Source organism: Myotis davidii, unplaced genomic scaffold (genome assembly GCF_000327345.1).
Source record: "Myotis davidii unplaced genomic scaffold, ASM32734v1 scaffold967, whole genome shotgun sequence".
NCBI lineage: Eukaryota > Metazoa > Chordata > Mammalia > Chiroptera > Vespertilionidae > Myotis > Myotis davidii.
This window is the reverse complement of record NW_006383014.1, coordinates 2,191,724-2,213,897: the sequence shown is the minus strand read 5'-3', so window position 1 is coordinate 2,213,897 and position 22,174 is coordinate 2,191,724. Positions and strand designations below refer to the sequence as shown.

At 37.2% G+C, this 22,174-nt stretch overlaps 1 protein-coding gene across 2 annotated transcripts in view; it reads right to left on the bottom strand.

Moving 5' to 3' along the window:
- The window catches only part of TBCK (TBC1 domain containing kinase), a 175,128-nt gene that overhangs the window by 22,626 nt on the left and 130,328 nt on the right, over positions 1-22,174 (bottom strand). For both annotated transcript variants that reach the window (XM_006778899.2, XM_015558092.1), the window contains 2 exons: positions 11,417-11,592; positions 1,065-1,224 (listed from right to left, as the gene is read on the bottom strand). In XM_006778899.2, the coding sequence (XP_006778962.1) occupies positions 1,065-1,224; positions 11,417-11,592 (336 nt within the window). The remainder of the gene's footprint in view (positions 1-1,064; positions 1,225-11,416; positions 11,593-22,174) is intronic.

The window sequence follows — 22,174 nt, the reverse complement described above, 5'->3', positions numbered from 1 at the left end:
AAGGGCTGTCCTGGTTTAGTGTTGCCTACATCTAGATGTGTTCTCTAATTCTGGAGGCTTTGTGAGCAGGCCCATTTGGCTCTCATATTAAACTATATCCTCCAACTTGCCTTTTATAAAGTTTTTTTTATTTTTATTTTTTGGATTACTACCCAAAGTTAAATCTCCTCTGTCACCATATATTTGACCCCCTTTACCCTTTACTACCACAAGGTAACAGACAGATGACATATTATAGAATTGTACACATGAAACCTATATAATTTTATTAACCAATGTCACCCCAATACAATTAATTAAAAAAATGAAGGTGGAATCTTTGACCTTCACATTCTTTGTTTTATTTTTTAGTTTGTTTAGAACAGGGGTCCTCAAACTTTTTAAACAGGGAGCCAGTTCACTGTCCCTCAGACCGTTGGAGGGCCAGACTATACTTTTAAAAAAAACTATGCACAAATTCCTATGCACACTGCACATATCTTATTTTGAAGTAAAAAAACAAAACGGGAACAAATACAATATTTGCATTTGCATGTGGCCCGCGGGCCGTAGTTTGAGGACCCCTGGTTTAGAACATAGTCAGGGAAAGGGAAGTCGTTTTGTTTCACTTACTCCTCCTATCTAAAGTTGGTATCCTTCCTGACTTCTCTATCATCAAAAACCTTTGAGCCTATAGTAAACAAAGCTGAAAATCCAACAAAGTCTACCAAGAGCTTTCTGAATCTTTAATCAAGCTCCTATGTTCTTCTCCAATCAAAGGAATTGAGGCTACTTCTTTGCAATTTCAGAAAGTAGATTTTTCTTTAAAGAACACCTTAGGCTATTAGGTTATCATTTGGATCTTTCTAAACTTACTATTAAACCTGATGTTGCACACTGAGGAAGAAAGCTTGAATCCTTTTACTGGGAAAAGGCTGACAAACTCTTCTATGTAAGAATGTAGGTAGATCTTCAAAGTTCATTTGATATGTAATCTACTCCTGAAGAAATAAACTTTTAGACAATCTGTTCTACTAGGCAGGTAAATAACTTATTCTGCACACGACATTTCTGAGTACACTTACCTCTGCTGTGTACTTTGCAGAATTCCCCACGATGACAATGACCTTTCCTTTGAAGCTTTGGAGCATAGCGGTGTGAGGGCCCTGGGTAAGTTCCCCTTCTGCGGTGAATGCAGTGCTGAATGGAATGTTGATGCTGCCTGAAATGTGACCCCGAATAAAACTGAGAAGGGAAGTTTAAGGAAAACACTTATTTGTGTGCAGACTTGAGGGGGGGGGGGGTAATTGATTCCCAGAAGATAGTACCGTAAAAATCAAACACAGAGACCAGACTTGAAAATTCCCGGAGTGGACAAAACCGGTTTAGTCATATGAGTAAAGTTTAATTTAGCTTAATTTCCAAGACAAGTGAGGCTGACTTGACCTGGTTCACTTCTTGCCTATGCCTCTGAAAATCATAAGTGAAACTCAATTTGTTCCCCCAAATTGATAGGAAGTAACTGCTAACCAATTCCCTTTCATTTAAGAAAATTCGAATATTGTGACCAATAAACAGTCATTGCCTCCACACTGTATAAGCTGCATTATGACACTATGCCTCTGAGCCTTATTTGATGTTTTGGTTTGAGTATTCTTGGTTTAAAAATTGTCTCTTTGGTGTGTGCGCAAAAAACTGTTACTAATTACTACTTTGGCTTTATTTATGAATTTTTGACAGTTCTAAACATCTTCCATGCTCACATGAGTACTTTATCTAAATGAAATAAGGCACCTCTAAGGAAAAAAAAAGTTAAATGTGGAAATGTAATGGAAAAGAGAAAGGAAGATGACTGGCCAAAGATGTAAAGAATTTCCTGACTAAATGAAGCATTGTGAAAGTGGGGTCCGGATGCAGCAAATCAATGGCAATTGCATGGGCCACATAATAATCATGCCTTTAAGTTCATTACTGCTACTATGATTACTCCTAAGCTCTGAAAGTAATATAGCCAAGCAGACATTCCCAGATATAATTTGATACTGCAAAAGTCTATCTCCTTTGGGTAAGCGATTGCTAAATGGGACTCTATTTAGAATTGTTAAGGTCAACAGCACTAGTTGGAAACAGTTCTGTTGTTGGTTTATTTCTCAAGTAAATTTAGCCGACATTTCCACTCTTCAATTTTATGGTCTCTAAAGGGACTGATGCTTATTATATTTGCACTTTGGCAGGGTTCTGATGGTTTCATTGACTATAAATTTTATTTTTGGAATGAAAAGCGTCTATTAGCTTAAAATATTTAGAAATACCTTAAGTTCTTAAAGAAAAAATATATGCCCTTCTCAGTAAGTAAAAAGTACAATTTAAAAAGTACAACTAAAAGATGATTATTTATATAGAATCTATAGAGAAAGACATTCTTAAATATTATTATCCGTTGAATAACAATTCACATAAATAAAACAACTGTAAAAACAGGTCTAAAGGAGATATATATAATGCTTTGGTAGGATATGTCCATTTGGAGAGGACAGGGTAAGTTTTCACTGAGAAAGTAAGTGATGGCTGAGTTAAAATTTGAAGAATTAATCAAAGTTATTTAGGTAAAGAAATGGAATGGAGACAGAAGAAATTTGAGGCTCTTATTCTCAAGAAAGATGGTGCACACTGACCACATACTTCACATTTAAAATATTTTAGTCAGCTGCTTCTTCCTCATTTTTCCTTTAAAGAACATTTGGCATTAATAGAGGACTATTAAAAACTTCTGAAAATGAAAAGAAAGATAGAACATTAGTATCTCATTGTTTAGAGTCTTCTAGAAAGGACAAAGAATTCATGATCATTGGCAGATCTTCCTTGGTTTTTATCAGTACTACTCTCTCAAACATTTACAATTATCCAATGTTCTCAATTTCAGTTTTCATGACCAGTAATGACTTTGTTCTCAGCATGTCATTAGTCTGATAGCACTTTTATTGTAAGAACATACCTTAAAATGAAAATTTTTGATAACACAAAGAACCTAATGACTCAAATATTATTTGCAAATGTATATACATCTACCAGACTGAATCAGTTGCTAGATATTTTATTTATCAAAAAGCCTTTAGCCCTTATCAACCATGAACGCTTTTTTTTTTTTTTTAGTGTTTTTATAGTAGCAAAAGCAATACAAACCTATCTTGGTCAAATACTATAGCAGACATGTTTGAATTGCCTGCCCGTCCCCCATTCTCTTGCTGAAAGGGCCTCAACTACTGACCCTGATGAAAGGGTGAGCCCTCAGCTGTTATGTTTGTATCAGATGATCCTGCCACAATCATGATTGACAGCATAGTAGGGAGGAGAAGTGAAGGGTTATCTGATGCAGGCTGAGCCAATCAGGTTCTCTCCTTCGAAAATCAGAAATAAAGATAAAATACAATGCTCAGACTATACTAAGCGTAATAAGCTAATGTCACATTTGAGTGTCTTCTATATTCAACTTGTTCAGCAACATTTTAGAAAATCGGTGACTATGGAATAATCTACTTATCTAAAAACCCTGGATGTAACATCATGTCCCAAAGCTCGACCAACCGGAAGGAAGTCAGTCCTGCAGGGGTTGTCTTGGAAACGGCTGCACCCTCCCCCAGCTATTTCCTGGAGGGTGAGGTTTCAGGCAGGAACCCACCCTCGGAGCAGAGTGTGGAAGTACTGAGTCCTGGGTTGCCTTGCCAAGGGCTGCGCCCTCCCTGAGCTGTTTCCTGTGTGGCCTGAGAGAAGAATCCACCCTCGGAGGGCCAGGAGCGCCCAGCAGCAGTCAGTCCTGGGTTGCTGAGGCGGAGGCCACAGTGTGGTAGAACTGTGGGTCTGGTCCAACAGGGGGCGTGGCCGGCCTTCAAACCAGATCCTGACAGTAGGGAGAAGGCAGCCCCATTCCTCACAGAATCGATAGGTGGCCAGCTTGCTGTCGGGCGCCTGGCAGCTAGGAATCCTATTCACCTGCATATCTGTATAAAGTTTTAATACATTATATTAGAGGTTGTGGTGGTATTGTTTTACCCACAGCGTCTACAGGAATTGCTACAAATTTACTTCTCAGTGGAAGCGCCTTTCATCCCCAATATAAATTACCCATTCCACTAAATGAAACTTCAATTTCTAGACTCAATATAAAGAGCGAAGTTGCTAAAACTATTAAAAAGGCCCAACTTCTCATTACTGATGAATGCACCATGGCATCCAGCATGCTATGAACACCATAGACAGATTACTAAGAGAAATTATGAGTCTGAATGCTGTATTTGGTGGGAAAGTTCTCCTTCCTGGAGGGGATTTTTGACAATGTCTCAGTATTGTACTGCATGCTATGTGATAGGCCATAGAACAAACGAGTTTAAAGTACTGCAATGTTTGAGGATGTTTCAGAATGTTGTCTCTACAACAAATATGAGATCAGAGGATTCTGTTTATAGTGGATGTTAGTAAAACTTGGAGATGGCAAACTTGATAGCAGTTTTCATTTAGGAATGGATATTACTGAAATCCCCTGTGAAATGATTTGTAATGGATCTATTATTGAAGCTACCTTTGGAAATACTATATCTATAGATAATATTAAAAATATATCTAAACGTGCAATTCTTTGTCCAAAAAATGAGCATGTTCAAAAATTAAATGGCGACATTTTGGATATACTCGATGGAGATTTTCACACATATTTGAGTGATGATTCCATTGATTCCACAGATGATGTTGAAAAGGAAAATTTTCCCATAGAATTTCTTAATAGTATTACTCTTTCGGGAATGCCGTGTCATAAATTAAAATTGAAAGTGGGTGCAATCATCATGCTATTGAGAAATCTCAATAGTAAATGGAGTCTTTTAATGGTTCCAGATTTATTATCAAAAGATTACGACCTAACATTATCGAAGCTGAAGTATTAACAGGATCTGCAGAGGGAGAGGTTGTTCTGATTCCAAGAATTAATTTGTCCCCATCTGACACTGGCCTCCCATTTAAATTGATTCGCTGATGGTTTCCGGTGATGCCAGCATTTGTGATGACTATTAATAAATCACAATGACAAACTCTAGACAGAGTAGGCATATTCCTACCTGAACCTGTTTTCACACATGGTCAGTTATATGTTGCTTTCTCTAGAGTTTGAAGAGCATGTGACTTTACAGTTAAAGTTCTAAATACTTCATCACAAGGGAAATTAGTCAAGCATTCTTAAAGTGTTTTCACTATTAATGTGGTGTACAGGGAGATATTACAATAAGTTTAATCACTTTATCAGTCATTGCATCACTGTTGTTTTGATATCATGTTTTTGTTTTCATATCATATTTTTGTTGTTTTCAGATGTTTTTGTCATTTTTTATCATGCTTCTGCTGTTGTTATATCCTTTTGTTACTGTTTATTTATTAATAAATTTATATATTATTTTCATATACATTTTACTAATTTCCTTTCATCTCTCACACTTATATTATAGAGAAAGGGCAAATAGCAATATTAAGATATCTCCGCTAATTAATTCCCTTTTAATGTGCACGAATTTCGTGCACTGGGCTACTAGCAGTAGCTATAAAACATCTGGTTATTATAGCAGTCATCTGGTTAGGTGTTTTTGAATAGAGCTGGTTACTACTCTGATAGCACTCTGTGATCGGCAAACAGTTTTTTTGGTAACTGGTGACTTTATCCTGTTGCAGTAAGCTACTTCCTTCTCCCAAAACATACCACTCTGCTCAACATTCCATTTGGCAGACATTACCAAAGCATTCAAGAGTGGGCTTATGACACAGATACATTTTCACATTAAACAAAATTTGGTAACCCAATATACAACTAAACCAGAAAAAGTACTTAGATTTTTTTTTACAACCAATTACTAGAACAGTATTAACAGGTAAGAATGATGGGCACTGTTTTATCAGTTTCTGAAACATGAAGATTTTTCTGTATTTCTAAGTCAGTCTCCAAAACAATACTGCCAATAACGCACTATACTTTAATCAGGCAGATAGAATAAATAGCAGTTTTAAAAACAATACAGGTATACTGTATAGGTAAATTACATAGGTAAATGTTCATATTCTAGAAAGTTCCTTTACTTTACAAAAATATTTTAAAATTTCTTTAACATATTTGATGGCTCAAAATTGAACACAGAAAGCATCTTATGTTTTTCTAAATCCTGAAAGAACACAGCATTTTTGTTGTGTACCACACTTAGTGACATTATATCTCTCTATCCAGGGCATACCAGCATTTCACCAGACCACCTATGAAGGTATCATACCTTTATATTAACTTGTTTGCTGCCATGTTAACTAATTATAATTAGTAAAACAGAGGCAGCCCGAAGTAAAGGCTACACCTTTAGAATATCAATAGCTACAAGGAAATATGGAATTAAACCCATGCCTTTCTCATATATAATGTAACTAAACAGCACTAATTGATGTAAAAGTTACATCTGTAGATGGCATCATTTTTCCTTGCTAAATCTATTGCTGCTTTTTTGAATGGCATCACCATCTCTCATATCAGTCTAAACTTCATTTTTGACATCTCGGCAGTGGCAACATCTAACATCCTGTTGCACTAATAAATCCCATCCTCCTGTCTCTCTATTCCTATTACCACTTACTTGCCTATTTCAGACACTCATTACCTTGAACTGAGACTATTGCATCAGATTTCTGTTTTTTCCCAACTCTCATTTTGCCACTTGGAAATCCGTTTTATTGGATCTAAAATTAAAAAACAGTTCTGATGATCACCCCTGTTGAACAACCTTCCCTGGAGACCTATAAAACAAAGCTCAGATTTCTCAGTTCAGCCCTCATGAATAGGACCTAACTACTTCAGTTCACACCAAACTGAATCACATATGTCCAGTATATGTCTTACCAAGCTCCTATAGTTTTCTCTTCCTAAATGCCTTTTTCCTTATTTCTGAGTATTCAAATATTAATCATTCTTTAAGATTCCTTCATGAAAGTTTCTCTACCCACAGTGTCTATATACCTCTCATGACATTATTTAGATCTTGTCTAAAACATATTAATGTACACGGCTCCCATCAAGACTTAAAACAATTTATAGGAAGGATCTATTTTTATCACATCTATGAAACTCTTACAATGCTGAATATAGTGCCTAGAACATATTAGGATCTTACATATCTACTGAGTAAGTTTTAGAATTGTGCCAAACCTAGAATATGTGTCAGTGGCAAATATGTTAAATGTTTCCAGTCCCTCCTAGTTAGTGGCACCACTACCTATCAATACTTGAAGTGCCATGATAAATAATTCTCCTTTGTCAATACACAGGATAAGAAAGGGAAAGAAACAGCAACAAAAATTATCTCTCTGGATTTTCTCCAGCATAGGTACTAACCCAAAGGGCCCAATACAATTGGTTTATTTTAGGGTACATCTAGAATCCTCACTCTTTGTGCTGTGAATATGAAGGGATGTTTACGTACATCCAATCTCTGGGGGGATTCCATTCTTCTAGTTTTGCCTGGATAGGAGCTCCTCTCTCATCCTTCCTCCACTTACCTGGTCAAAATTCTTTAATACTTTCTTATAGCCTTTGGAATACAATCCTAACTTTTTATGTAACATTCTCCAGGAAGCTGCCTTTGCCTACTCTGATCGCATTTCCCATCCTCATATATTCCAACCACGCACATCCAGAGTACTTGTAATTCACTGAATGTGTCCTTCTCACACCCTGTGCACTCAGACAGTATGTGTTTTCAGTCTGAAATGTCCTCTCTCTTCACCAATGGGAAGACCTACCTCAGGCACCATCTGGCTTAGGTGACCATCCTTATATTCCCACGGCCTTCTGGGTATGCCTCAGACACAGACATTTCAGGCTGTATTATAATTATCTACTTAATGCATCTGTCTTAGTCACAAGACTGTGAGCTCCTAGTGGACTGGGGTTCTCCATTGCTGGGCAAAGTAGTCCTCAAATAGGATTAACTGGCTGAGTAAATGAGACTGCATGGCACTCAGGACTTGGGTCTCGGAGCAAATAGGAGCTCATCAACAATTGGACCTCTCACAATTAATGATTAATCCAGATAGAGGAGACATTCCTCAGCAGTGGCTACCACGTACCCCCACGTACACCAGATCCATTCAGATAAGGGTAGCCTCCACCCAAATGGGATGAAAAAAATATCACAAAACCTCATTATTACCTACCCTGCTCTGTACACAAGTATCTCTTAATTATTGTGAAGAAATTTTAAAAAAACTTAATCATTTAGGGCACAGAGGCAAGAATAATGCTAACACGCCTAAGAATGCAAAACATGGTATAATAATGAAAGCAACTAAGTTTATATGTTTTTCAAGTTAAAAAATGTAAAATTGAACTTGTCTTCCCTTAGCTTTCAATATTAAAAAAAAGGTAAAGAGTTTACAAATAAAACTGCAAAAACAGCCTAGACATCAAGCAAATGAGAATAACATCCCTTCAAAGTACTTCTGTTTACAGATACCACCAGTTGGACCACGTTTGTTTACGTGACTAACACGACTCTTAATATGAACTCCAAGAAATTTGTAACTCAAACTATTTACAAATATTGAAGAAAACAAATTTGGCTAGTCTATTATCTTTGATGCTAGTAACATTACTTATGGAATGTATGCCACTACATGAGAAACATTTTCTATTGCCGCTTTAAAATCTGCAATTACATAATGTTTTTTTCTGAAATCCCAATAATGTATTGGAGAACAGACATAACGGACTTTACTGTTATCTAGATTGACATTTTATATTTTTTCCTTGTAAAAACAAAAATAAAATATAATTTCCACAAAAATTTCGCTGTTTAGTCTCCTTGTTATAAGCTGTTCAGCTCTCATATTAAGGACTTACACCAGATAATCTGTAGGGTTGATTCTTATTCTACATTTGGGATTTTGCCTTTATTGTCAGGTGGGTGAAGCCATCTCCATGCCCCCCAGCCTTCCTTTTCTGCCCCCACCCTCACTCGCTCCCACCAAGTTTAGTGGCAGTTTCCTTAGACTGTTGAATCACTTCTCCTCACCTACAATCATAAAAATGGGTAACAGATTAAAATATTTCCTCTTGCAGGATATTTGTTAAGTTAATTGAGAATATTTAAAATACAAGGTAAATGCCTGAAGCTTTAACAGACTTTCAGTTGAGGAAGTTCAGGACAGGCTACTCTCAAAGATAGCATCTTGGTCTATGGAATTTTTTAAACTGAAGAAATTTGAGAAACAACATGTGCAGAAAGGACTTTCTGACTTTCCCCGAATCAGGTTATAAACCCTGCACTGAGAAGTGCCCTCCCTAACCCAGAGAAAATCTCACAAGAGTGCTATTTGCATAAATTATTTAATTACTTTAATAATAGCCTTTAAAATGAAAATAAGGTACACTATGATGCTATGTTGTTTGATAATTTTATAAAAAAATATGACTAAAGATTCAACCAAAAGAAACATAAGCTAAAAAATTGAAGGTATTTTAAGCCTTTGAAGTAACAAATAAGAAGAACTTATAGACCAGGGGTCCCTGACCAGTCAAATGGAAATTTGGAAAAATGCTTGTTTGGGAGTCAGTGCACTCAACTACTCTGGTAAGGAACTTCCAGTATCCCCGAAGCCTGAACAATCAGGGACATGAACATTTACACTCTCACCATACTCAGCGACCTCATAGTTTAGGGAAAATAGAAAGTAGTAACTTTTTACAAAGAGTTGGGGATATATCATTTGAATTAGTGGCCTCTCAAATTGTATTTTCAGTAATCAAAGACTCTACGAATTGCTTCAGAAGTTCTGCAAATGTGTGGTTTTAATTTCACTTTAAAATTGTGATTAAAAATATGCACATGAAAATTTATATGGCAAATTTAGCATCTGAGAAAATCCACTAACCTGCTAACCCTCATTTACATATTATCCTCATTTATAGTTAGATAATGCTATGAATGTTAACTTATGAATAATCCTATCTAATAAAAGAGTAATATGCAAATTAACCGCCACACCCTCACTACATCAGTCCGTCACAAAGATGGCAGCGGCCACGGAGCTGGAGCTAGCAGGAGGCTTAGGTTGCCCCTGGCAATGGAGGAAGCCAAGCTTCCCGCCTACCCTAGCCAGTCCTGAGCTCCGCTCAAGGCTACGAAGTTTCAATTATAGAAGATAAATAAATCCCAGATACCAGCTTCCAGCCATCGTGGCCTCCGCTCAAGGAGGGACTGGGAATATGGGTTGCCAGGGGCAACCCAGGCTTCAAGACGGACCAAGGCTACAAAGTTTCAATTATGGAAGTTAAATAAATCCCAGATACCTGCTTCCATCCTGCAGTCATCAGCTTCTCACCCAGGCTGGCCAGGCACCCCAGCAGGACCCGTACCCTGATCTGGGACACCCTTCAGGACAAACCAGCTGGCCCCCACCCATGCACCAGGCCTCTATCCTCTATAATAAAAGGGTAATATGCAAATTGACCCTAACAGCAGAACAACTGGGAATGACTGGTCACTATGACACACACTGACTACTAGAGGCAGACGCTCAATGCAGAAGATGCCCTCTGGTGGTCAGTGCACTCCCACAGGGGGAGCTCTGCTCAGCCACAAGCCAGGCTGATGGCTGCCAGCACAGCGGTGGTGGCAGGAGCCTCTCTTGCCTCCTCAGCAGCACTGAGGATGTCCAACTGCAGCTTAGGCCTGCTCCCCGCTGGCAAGTGGACATCCTCCGAGGGCTTCCGGGCTGCCAGAAGGATGTCTGACTGCCAGCTTAGGCCTGATCTCCCGGGGAGCAGGCCTAAGCCAGCAGGTGGACATCCTCTGAGGGGTCCCAGACAGCAAGAGGGCACAGGCCAGGCTGAGGGACCCCCCCTGAGTAACAGATTGAACTGTTACTATTTTGTACTCATTTATACTTTAATGCCAAGCAAAATCACCAGAAATTATGCTACATTTAATGTCAGTGAAAAATATGTTCTTTATAAGTCAATATTTTGAAGATTATAGTAAATTTAATGATGAGATATGGCAAACCCTCTCTAGCCTACGAGTTAGACCAGGTAAATACTTCTCATCTTTGCTGAAATTTTAGCCAGAGTAGGAAGGATTCAAATCCCCCAAGAACAATACACACTAGAGGAACATACAAACTAATAAAATATCCCAACATTCTGGTTTTGTTTGGAAAGCATTTTCGGGCCTCTGGTATGTAATAGTATCTTATAAAACATTATGCAACTCTACTATGGCATCCGGCTTGAGAGTTACTTAGCTATTTGAATTCAGAGGAATCCCAGATATGTTCATTGTTTTTACCACATGCCCTGTAAATGTAAAGGAATCAATACAAATAAGGCAGGACCGCCCTCCAAAATCGCATGTACAAAGGATACTCTTCGCTATTCCGGATGTCAACCACCAGGAGCTTCGGTTTACTGGACTTGGTCTTCTTGGTGGGTGTTTTGAAGTGGCCTGTCACTGTGAGCTCACACAAGTCAATCAGGTCCTCTGCTGAAATCCGGGGAGAAACTTCTGACTTCAGGTCATTTAATGGGATGGATTCTCTTGACTGAAAGAAACATGCAAATAACACAAATATTGAGAATATTATAGAGACAAAGTGTAGCCAGTAAAAATATCTTCAGGCTCTCGATATCCATCACTATAAGCACATGGGAGAACAAGAAACAATCTCCGAGTCTACTGTGTAACCATGTTACTATTGAGGCTTACACTTTTATTAGTCACAGATATATAGGAAAACATTACACTTTTGACTACTACCAAGCTCTTGGTTCAAATGTGAAAGAGATGAGGAAGATTTTTCCGTATGAGAGCACTGTGTATCTTTAAAAGCAGTTTGTTTTTTTTCTCTCTAGTTGGTTTGGCAGAGTGGCTAAAGTGTCAGCCCTTGGACTGAAGGGTCCTGGGTTTGATTCTGATAAAGGGCTGAAGGGTTCTGGGTTTGATTCTGGTAAAAGGCATGTACACTGGTTGCAGGCTCAATCCAAGCCCCGGTTAGGGCATGTGTGGGAGGCAACCAATGGATGTGTCTCTCTCACATCTATGTTTTTTTCTCTGTCTCTCCCCATTCCTTCCACTCTCTCTAAAAGTCAATGGAAAAATATCCTCAGGTGAGGATTAACAAAAAAATAAAGATAAAAGGCATCTTAAAAAATAATTTGAGCAATTTCTTGATGTAGAAACAAAATTCTAGAGGTAGGCTGGGCTTCAGGAATAGTCCAGCCAGTGCTCTGGGCCCGTTTTACAGTATGCTCAGATTTGCCCTTCTCCATGTTGGTGTGATCTTTAGACTGGCTTCTTAAAAAGCAATTACAAAAATAAAAGGGGGGAGGAGGATGTTTATGTGTTAAATTTTTTGAATTATGATACAGAGCATTGTATAGCGGCTGAAATGCTTTGGTCTTCCAGTGCAAAAGCCTTCGCTGAGTTAGCCCGGTGGAAGGATGCACAAACCAGACAAGAGTTTTACCAGATGTGGGGAAGAGGTTGTGTTTTGTACCTTCCAGAAGAAGAAATGCAGCCAGAGCGTTATGTGTGTCCCCACAATGTACCCAGAGAAGCTCCTTGTCCCTTTGTTCAAAAGACTGAAAGTTGCCCCAATGACAGCAATGCGGAAGAAGAAGAAAATGAAGGCTACACAAGGGGCCGAGGTACCAATATGGAGTCAGCTGAAGAAGTTAATGACTGAAGCCCAGCAGATGGTAGAAAAACAAGAAGTGGAAGCTACTCCCTCAACCATGTTTCTGGATATGCTAGCATTGGTTAGCTGCTAGTCTTCTGTAAAGTCTCCTAGCATAATTAAGTTTGACCTTATAGTCCTCCTTAGTTCCTTCCTAGATAGCGAATGGACTGTGGGAGGTGCAGCAAGTGCTGCCAAAGCAAGGTGAAACTCACAAGAACATTGTAAACATATTGACCACTACCCTTGTTTTGCTTTGTGTGCTGACTATAAAATACTCAGCTTGCAGGCCATGGCGCTGTCTCTCAATTAGAGAAGCAGTGTCCCACCGAGCCCCAGCTGTATTCTCTTGTCTGTATTCTTTAATCCTTCATTGCCCCTCCTCAGGCTCATCGAACATGCCCGTGCTGGACATAGCACAGTATATTCTTTCATTTTTTCGTAAATGCCTCTGAGATATCATCTCACACCTGCCAGAATGTCTACCATCAATAAATCAACAAACAAGTGCTGAAAAAGATGTGGAGAAAGGGAACCCTAGTATACTGCTAGTGGGAATGCAGATTGGTGCAGCCATTACGGGATTTTTTTTTTTTAGAGTGGAATTTACTAAAAAATAAATAAAAAATGGAACAACCATTTGGCCCAGCAATCCCACTTCTAGGAATATATCCTAAGAAGCCCAAAACACGAATCAGAAATAATATATGCACCCCTATGTTCATAGCAGCATTATTTACAATAGCTAAAATCTGGAAATAGCCCAAGTGCCCAGTAGTAGATGAGTAGATAAAAAAGGTGTGGTACATTTATACAATGGAGTACTATGTAGCTTTAAAAAAGAATTTCTTATCCTTTGCAATAGCATGGATGGACCTGGAGAGTATTATGTTGAGTGAAATAAGTAAGTCAGAGAAAGACAAATATCACATTTCACTTGTAAGTGGAATCTAATGAACATAATAAACTGACGAACAAAAAGGGACCAGAGACATGGAGGTATGGAACAGACTGACATATCTCAGGCAGGGGAAGGGTGGATAATGGAGGGGATGGGAAGAGATTAACCTAAGAACTCAACTATAAAAGTAAAAGTGTAATATGCTAATAAGACAAGACAGCCAAACGACCTTCCGGACATCCTTCCAGATGAAGCTGGGGCTGCAAGGGCCAAGGCAAGCTGCCGCGGCTGCGAGGGCTGAGCCCCTTGCATGAAATTCATACATTGGGCCTCTAGTATACATATAAGCATAACCAATGAACACAGACAATAGTGTAGTGCAGGTCTGGTGTGGGGCAGGGGCTGCGAGGAGAGGGAAAAGGGGGAAAAATTGGAGGATATCTGTTATAATGCCAACAATAAAATTAAATGAAAAAAGTGGATTTTATCAAGATCTAGATTAAGTGATGACAGTGGAAATTGACAGCTTTGTTCTATTTATTATCTCTTTTTTCTTTCAGTCTTTCTCTTTTCACTATTTTTCCTTGGCTTACAAATATATCCAATATTTTCCCACCCACAGTGGAAAATAAATTAAAACACTATAGCAAATAAGAAAATTACTTTCCAAGTGGTGGGTTTTCCCCCAGCTACTAACCCTCTACCTTCTCATCTTTAGTTTGTTTTTCCCATCCACTCCTGAATCACTGCAACTTGGTTTCTGTCATGATACAGAATAAGGAGTGGACCACTGACAGGGGAAAGGAACGATAAGAAAACAGATGGAAGATAAAGGGTAGGGTTGAGTAAATAATGGTTCTTATGTTTTAAATATGGATGATGGGGGGAAAAGATAGTAGCAGTGACAGACAGTAGATAAGGGGATGACAAGTTCAGATTTAGATATGTAAAACTGAGGTTGCATAAGGTCTACCAAGCTGAAGTGTTGAGAATGCATTTAGAGACAGAAACTGGTGTTTGGGGGAAGTCATGACTAGAGGATCATATTTTTGGAATTATAAGCATAGAAATTGAAGTTTAAGTCATGAGAAAGAGTAAATAATTTGAAGAAAAATGAAAAAAGGCAGAAAGAAATCCCAAATTTAGCAGGTACATCTATACAGTCTGCTGAGAAAAATCTTAAATTACGCAAACTATTAACAAGAGTTGGAAACACATAAAGTTGAGATTCTTTAGGGAAATATTCATCAATTTTTATTTTTCCACATGTCTATAATAAATAGACTCTTCTTTCTTAATGCTATATATTTCAAGCTCACGTATGAGACAGGCTTTTGTGAATGGCACAGACATTAACTATCATCTCAAAGGAATTTTAACAATGAAAAACTATCTTCAGAAACTATCAATCTACAAGGATCTATTTATTCATATACTTAAAACAATAAATTGCTTCAGTGGCATGTTGGTATTTTTATTTCTCCCTCTTGGTTTTAGAGAAAACAGGGGGAGCCTGCTATTTCTATTACAGACATATAGCATCTGAAATGGAGTTTGAAATAAAACCGTCATGCTCTGGATGCTGCATAATGTAGCTCTCACACTAGAGAGATATTTTTCTCCCTCAAATAAAAGAGAGATCATGTACATGAATATGAAACCCAAGGAACAGTGGACATAAATGTTTTTTCCAGTGATTATGAATTTATGTTAAAATTTTCACAGATGTACCCCTGAAAAATTATGTGTAAGCTAAATTTCTGTAAGGAGAGTAATTTCCCCTTTGATATATAATAACATTTTAGAGATATTTTATCTCTCTAGTCCTCAATTATTTCATGTATAAAAGGAAGGGACCAGGGTAGGTATCTTATATCTTATACTTTAGCTATAGAATTCTATGACTTTATTTCTGATTGATTTTTCAATTAGCAAAAGGTGCAAAAATGCCTGATTACTTCCTGGGACAAAAGTTGGGAACTTGTACATAATACTTAACATCAGCAGAGGAGTTTCTATTGAAGGGATTCAGGAGTGATTCAAATTGTGAAGCTTAGCAAAGTGCTGTTCAAAAAGCATAACATGCTTATATAAACGTATACTAATAAGAACTTATGCATTTCAAGACAAGTAGCTGGGAAATATTTCATAGTTTAAACTGGTTGAAGTGAGGGCAGAAGAGATGGAGGTTACAGTAAGTGAACACTCTCGCATAAGTGATTTCTGGGGCAAAAGGGGGTCAATGTGGCAATGTATGCCAGAAATGGTGGTGAATGCTACTGTATATGTTTCTGTAAGTTTCTGGAAATAATTTTCAAAATAAGACCAGAACCTGATACATTTTATTGGCTGAGAGAAACAAGATTAAAAAGCTAAACGTGACAGCAGCTCCACTCAGCTGAACTCCTAAAAGTAGAATTGTGATACTTCCTTCAGGAATGTCAGAGAACTGTGATTCCACATAGATCGTTATGATCAGCTTTCAAAGGCAGCAGAGATTCAGGGTACAGCCAGCTGGTGGCTTAGAGGTCACAGTATTTTAGTTAGTCTCATTGACATTTTCATCCCAAACTCTAACTTTCCAAGGTACAGTCTTTACTTGAATTGGGGTGTTTACTCTCTCACTGCTACCCTTTCCCTAGTAGAGATAAGTGCTACCATTTTTGCTCAGGTTTTCCTTGTTACTCGGGAAATTGCCCCATCACTTCCCTCACTATAGAACCAAAGAATATCAAATAAATGACCAAATATTATCTGGCTGGAAGCTTCAGTGAATCTCTGTGGAAGAATGTGTGGAGATCTCCCTCTCCCACAAACACATTGCTCTTCAAGTCTAGTCAATTTTTTTCCAACTCCTTCCCAAATTCACAGGATTGCCCGTTCTATGAACTCTCATGATATTTTCACCCAATGGCAAGCGAAGACCTTAAATATAACTGTGGCTTAAACTAAAGTTTGGCAGTTTCTGGGAGGACTGATGCCCTCTGCATAGAGAGCTTACATTTAGAACTGGTTCCCAAAGCTGAAACATAAGACAGAATTTAGGAGTCAAAAGTTATGGCTTATCTTAACCTCCTACTGAATATTAGAACATGTTGAAAAGACATTTAATAAAACTCAATAAATCAGAATTCATGATCTTTTCATGAGAAAATTGATCTCTTAAGACAAAAAACAGCAAAACATTACAAACAACCTAAGCATAATATAAAGATATCCACTATATAAAGAATTGGGTGGAGCAATTAAATAACAGAAATATATAAAATGTATAAAATTGGAAAAGAGGAAAACTTATCAGTAATTTGCAGATGATATATAACTAGAAAAAGTGGAAAACTTATAAATAATGAGAACAACAATTGGCTGATAAATGACAATGATGATAATTAATGATAATGAAAACTTACAGTGTTCAGCATGTGCCAGCAGTGTTCTATATATATTAACTAATTTAATCCTCTGTAATTCTATGAAATATTTAATATCTTACCTCTATTTTATGGACAACAAAGAAAACGATTGCATAACCACACAGCTGGTGTGGCAGAGCTGATTAAAAAAGTAATGTCTGCATTTTTAATCATTACACCAAACTTCTTGTAAAATCAACAATCTTTCTATCGATTAAAAAACTAGGAAATATAATAAAAGTAAAACATTTCAATAATAACAGCAACAGAAAGGCTCAAATATGAATAAATACCAACAAGAGACATAAAAGAAAATTATAAAATAAACAATATGTTTATTATTTTCCCTACTTATACATACATTTAATTCAATCACAACATATATACCAAACATTTAATTCAATCACAACATATATACCATACATTTAATTCAATCACAACATATATACCAAAATGATTTCTCCCCAGGGGAATGAGAAAAGACATTCTATAATTCATGTAAAAACACAGTGCCAAATGTATAATATTATTTTAATAGCCTCTTGGTACTAGAAAGAAATAAAATGAAACGAATATAAATGAAAAAAGAATTCAGAAATGAATATAAATACATGTGGGAATCTAATTTATTATAAGGGGTATTTGGATTTAATGGGGGCCATTTAGTTTATTAAAGAAAACAAACATTATAATAATCTTAAACTAATTCAAATATCTATTTGATAAGTATAAAGTTTAAAATCTATCAATTAAGTCAAGTCTGTAGGACTCAATTTGACTCCTGCTTGCTCAGTGTTTGCTTTAATTAATTTCTGTAGGATTTCTGAACAATAAACTATAATTCATACTGATGTATTTTGGAATAATTCCAGTTTAGCAAGGTTTTTTTTTTTTTAATTAGTAGTAACTTTTCTTTTTTTTAGCAAGGTTTTTTATTTGCTCATTTTGACTTTGGGAGAAAGGATAAAAGAAATAACCTTTAGCAATGATTCTCTGGAAGATGTGAGATTGTTGCAGATAAAAACTGTCTTTTCTTTTTTCATTATATACCTTTATTTGTTAAATCCTGTGTTGGCACCTGTACAAATCAGGTTAACAAAATGAATTTTTAGTAGCAGGTTTATGTCTCATATAACATGGCTTGTTTATTTAGTTTGCATATGTTATAGGATATCCTGGGAGAAGGGCTGGAATAAACAGGACATTTATACCCTGGAATTGTAAAAGTCATTGCAATGACTCCTGCATATAACAACTATGTCTGTTGTCGCTAGCCTTTCTGCAGAATTGTGCCAGAATCCATTTCTTTCTAAATGCTATGGAATGTCATTGATACACCAAAGGACAGCCTTGTACTTTGAGGTTGCATAAGGCAGATCACAATGCAAGACCCAGATATACATTAGAAGTTGAAATTATCCTATCTGTGCCCATGGCTCTTCATGAAGAAAATATATTCTATAAACTTATTGTGGAAAAACATTGCTACAGAAGCTATCTCAAATCAATAATGAATTATATCAGCTGCAAAGGAATAAAAAAACTGTTCCAATATAACCTTCCTAGCAACTGCTGTGTGGATACGCTAATGCTGATTCAAAGCATCCTCTGATGTCTGTAGGAAGTGTGAGCTGCCCTCTCAGATCAGTTCAGCTACTAGCTTGGGCCAATCCTAAATAGGATATTCTACTAAATACAACAATTGTTATTTTCACCAAAGATGATAATAATATTTATTTTCTTTTGTGTTTCACATTAAGAACTTCATCCCCAACATCCTCCTACCAAAAACTTCTAAACATCTCTCTTTTCTCACAGGATACCCTCCTCCCCCGCAAAAAATCATCAATACAACACTCTAGAAATCTAGTGCTCCGTCAGGCACAATTCAATTTTTGTCCGGCTCCGGGCATTTTTTTCTGCTCGTTTCACTTGCTATTTATAGGGCACTGCTCCATTCAGAACAGACTTGTGCACAACTGAAATGTCCACTTTTAGAAAAGTGGCACTTAGTAATTTGATGAGTAGGATGAGAAGACCCAGAGATTTCTATAATTAGGGGAAGAAACATTTTTAATATGCAACTATGAAGTACGATTTTCAATACAAAAAAAAAAGGATAATAGTGAATGTTTAAAAATATAGGGACATGTATTTAACATATAAATGTTTCAAGCTTCGTACTGCTGCAGCTAAACAATTAGATTTTTAAATGTGAAAAGCATGAAGGGTCACTAGGAAAAGTAAGGATAAAAATGCATCACAATTTACAGTTTCTTTACCTAGAAGTAAAGAATGACCCTTGAGTTATTTCAGTGATTGTATTTATTTTTAACTGTTTCATTCTACAGAGGATTTGAGATTTTGGTCCAGTTTATCTTTTCAAACAATCTAACACATGTTTTTATCCCTTCCTGATATAATATTTCCACCTGCCAAATAGTTTTCTGGTATGCTGAATTACATTACACCCCAAATTGGGAACTTACATACTGTGGAAAAGGCAGTTTATATAAAATGGTAACAACTTTGCTAACTCTGGACTTGGCAGCCTCTCTTTTAAATGACATTTGGAACTGGAGAATGAACATCATGGTGATCATGGGGACAAGGCTGGGCATTGATGATTTTCTTCCCATTCGTCTGAACTGAAGATCTGTTCCCAACCATTTTTCTTCAAGTACCCTCAATTAGCAACACACTGTGAAGAGATGCAGGCCACAAGTCCACACCACTATGAAATGAAGACCTCTCTATAACTGTAAAGGCCTTAACAAATTAAATTACCAAGTGCTTGAGTAGGTGCTTAATAACTATTTGCTGAATGAATAAAACTTAGTCAAAATTCTTTTAAAATGATGAAGAACAAAGGAAAAGGAAAATTAAAGACTTAAAAAAAATCATTATCCTTTCCTGCTTTTCCTTAATCCCCACCAATATTTCTCTCGCTTCTTTACATTTCTTCTCTGGAGGCAAAATTGTTCATATTATTAAGTTTTCAGGAGGGAGAACAGTTTGTCACTTTTAATTACTGATGCTTTCCATGTTATATGACAACTGTGTTTATACTCATATGTACTCATATATTAACACCCTGCCCTTATTACTAAGATCACTATATTCATTCTGACTTGATTTAATAGGGTTATCTTTTACTGATTTCAAGAGAGAAATCATAAAGTGTAGTGCAGTAGGAAACAAGTTGTTTTTTTTATAATATATTTTATTGGTTTTTTACAGAGAGGAAGGGAGAAGGATAGAGAGTCAGAAACACTGATGAGAGAGAAACATCAATCAGCTGCCTCCTGCACACCTCCTACTGGGGATGTGCCCGCAACCAAGGTACATGCCCTTGACCGGAATCAAACCCGGGACACTTCGGTTCGCAGGCCGATGCTCTATCCACTGAGCAAAACCAGCTAGGGCGGAAACAAGTATTTGAGTCCTGTATGAATTTCACATTCTAATTTCTTTCTACATGAATAGTTTTTGAAATACAGTGTTGTAGGTCAGTTCCTCTGATTGCAGAACAGGAAGGGGTGGGGAAGCAGGAAGAGAGAGATTTAGAAGAGGGTTTGTCCTTGGTAGTAAAAAACCAAAAAGAGAGGGTCAGAGAGTGAGCAGGCTGCGATTACAGAGTTGTGAAACAGGTGTGGTTTCGGTTCAAGAAAGGAGAGTTAACTTGCCAAAAAAGGTTAGATATAAATAACTATAAAACAAGTAGATTAGTATACAAATATGCAAAGAATAAATACAAAAATAACAATCAACCATAAATATGAATATCTTAATCATTGAGTCTCCTCCCATGAATAAACATTTCTATGTAAAGCCATGAGAAAATTGTGTGCACATATGTTATGAATTGTGCCAGGACCTTAGCAAAAACAGAGAATCTATGAGTCAGCCCTCAGAGATTAATTTAGTAGATATGGAATGTTTGTGGAGACTCAAATATGCATTTTAGCAAGTATTATAGAACATTTTGAAGACCATCTTTCAGATACATTGTCTTATGGAAACAGAGCTACAAGAGGCCAAGGAGGATTCTCACCCCCAGCCATCAGAGAATGTGTGGCTCTGCCAACACCTTGATTTTGAACTTTTAGCCTCCACAAAAATGAGGCAATGAAACTACTGTGGTTTTAAGGGGGGAAATAAAAAGGTTACAATGTTATGCTAGTTGAAGTCTGAAGAATGGATTAGGGAGGAACAAGAAAGGATGCAGGAAACTGTTATAGGAAAGACAGCAGGTAAGAGATGATGGTGAACTTGACTAAAATGATGGCATCAGAGTTAGTGGGAAATAGAGATTTATGAAAAAGGGCTTTCTGATTGATTAAACATGGAAGGAGAAGCAGGAGTCAAGGATGAATTTAGAGACTGGCTTGAATAAGTTGGGAAGTGATAATGGTGATTATTCATATAGGAAATTTTGAAGGAACAATGGCTTTAGGGGGAAAAGAAAATAAATTTCATTTCGGACATATTAATTAGAGGCTGCTTGTGTTGAGTAGGCATTGGCTATATGGGTCTCCTAGAGCTAACAGGAAAAGCTAGAACTGCAGCTAATAACAGGCTCATGGAAAATGTAAGATGCGAGAGTATAGGACTGTCTAATATCTGTCTTGTGGGAGAACAGGAGGCCTGCACAGAACCCTGAGGATTGCTACATATAATGATGTGGAAACAGATGAAGACAGTGAAAGACACTGAGTGAAGGTAATGGAGAGGAAAGAGGAAAACAAGATCAGGAAAAGTCATGTTTATAAAAGAGAGAATGGTTAACTGCTCTGAAGGTTCCTAAGAGACCAAATGGGAGCACACAGTTGAAAAGAATAATTTGTGACTTTCCTCAGGGGAATGGAGAAGGTCGAATAAAAAGTGAAGTGAGCATAAGAAGAAGGTATTTTTGCCCTGGTCAGTGTAGCTCGGTGATTAGAGTGTCAGTGTGCCTGATTAGAGTGTCAGTCCATGCATAGAAAGGTCGCGGGTTCAATTCCTGGTCAAGGCACATACCTGGGTTGCAGGTTTGGTTCTGGTCCCAGTCAGGATGTGTGTAGGAGACAACCAATCTCTCTCTCTCTCTCTCTCTCTCTCTCTCTCTCTCTCTCTCTCTCTAATAAATAAAAAG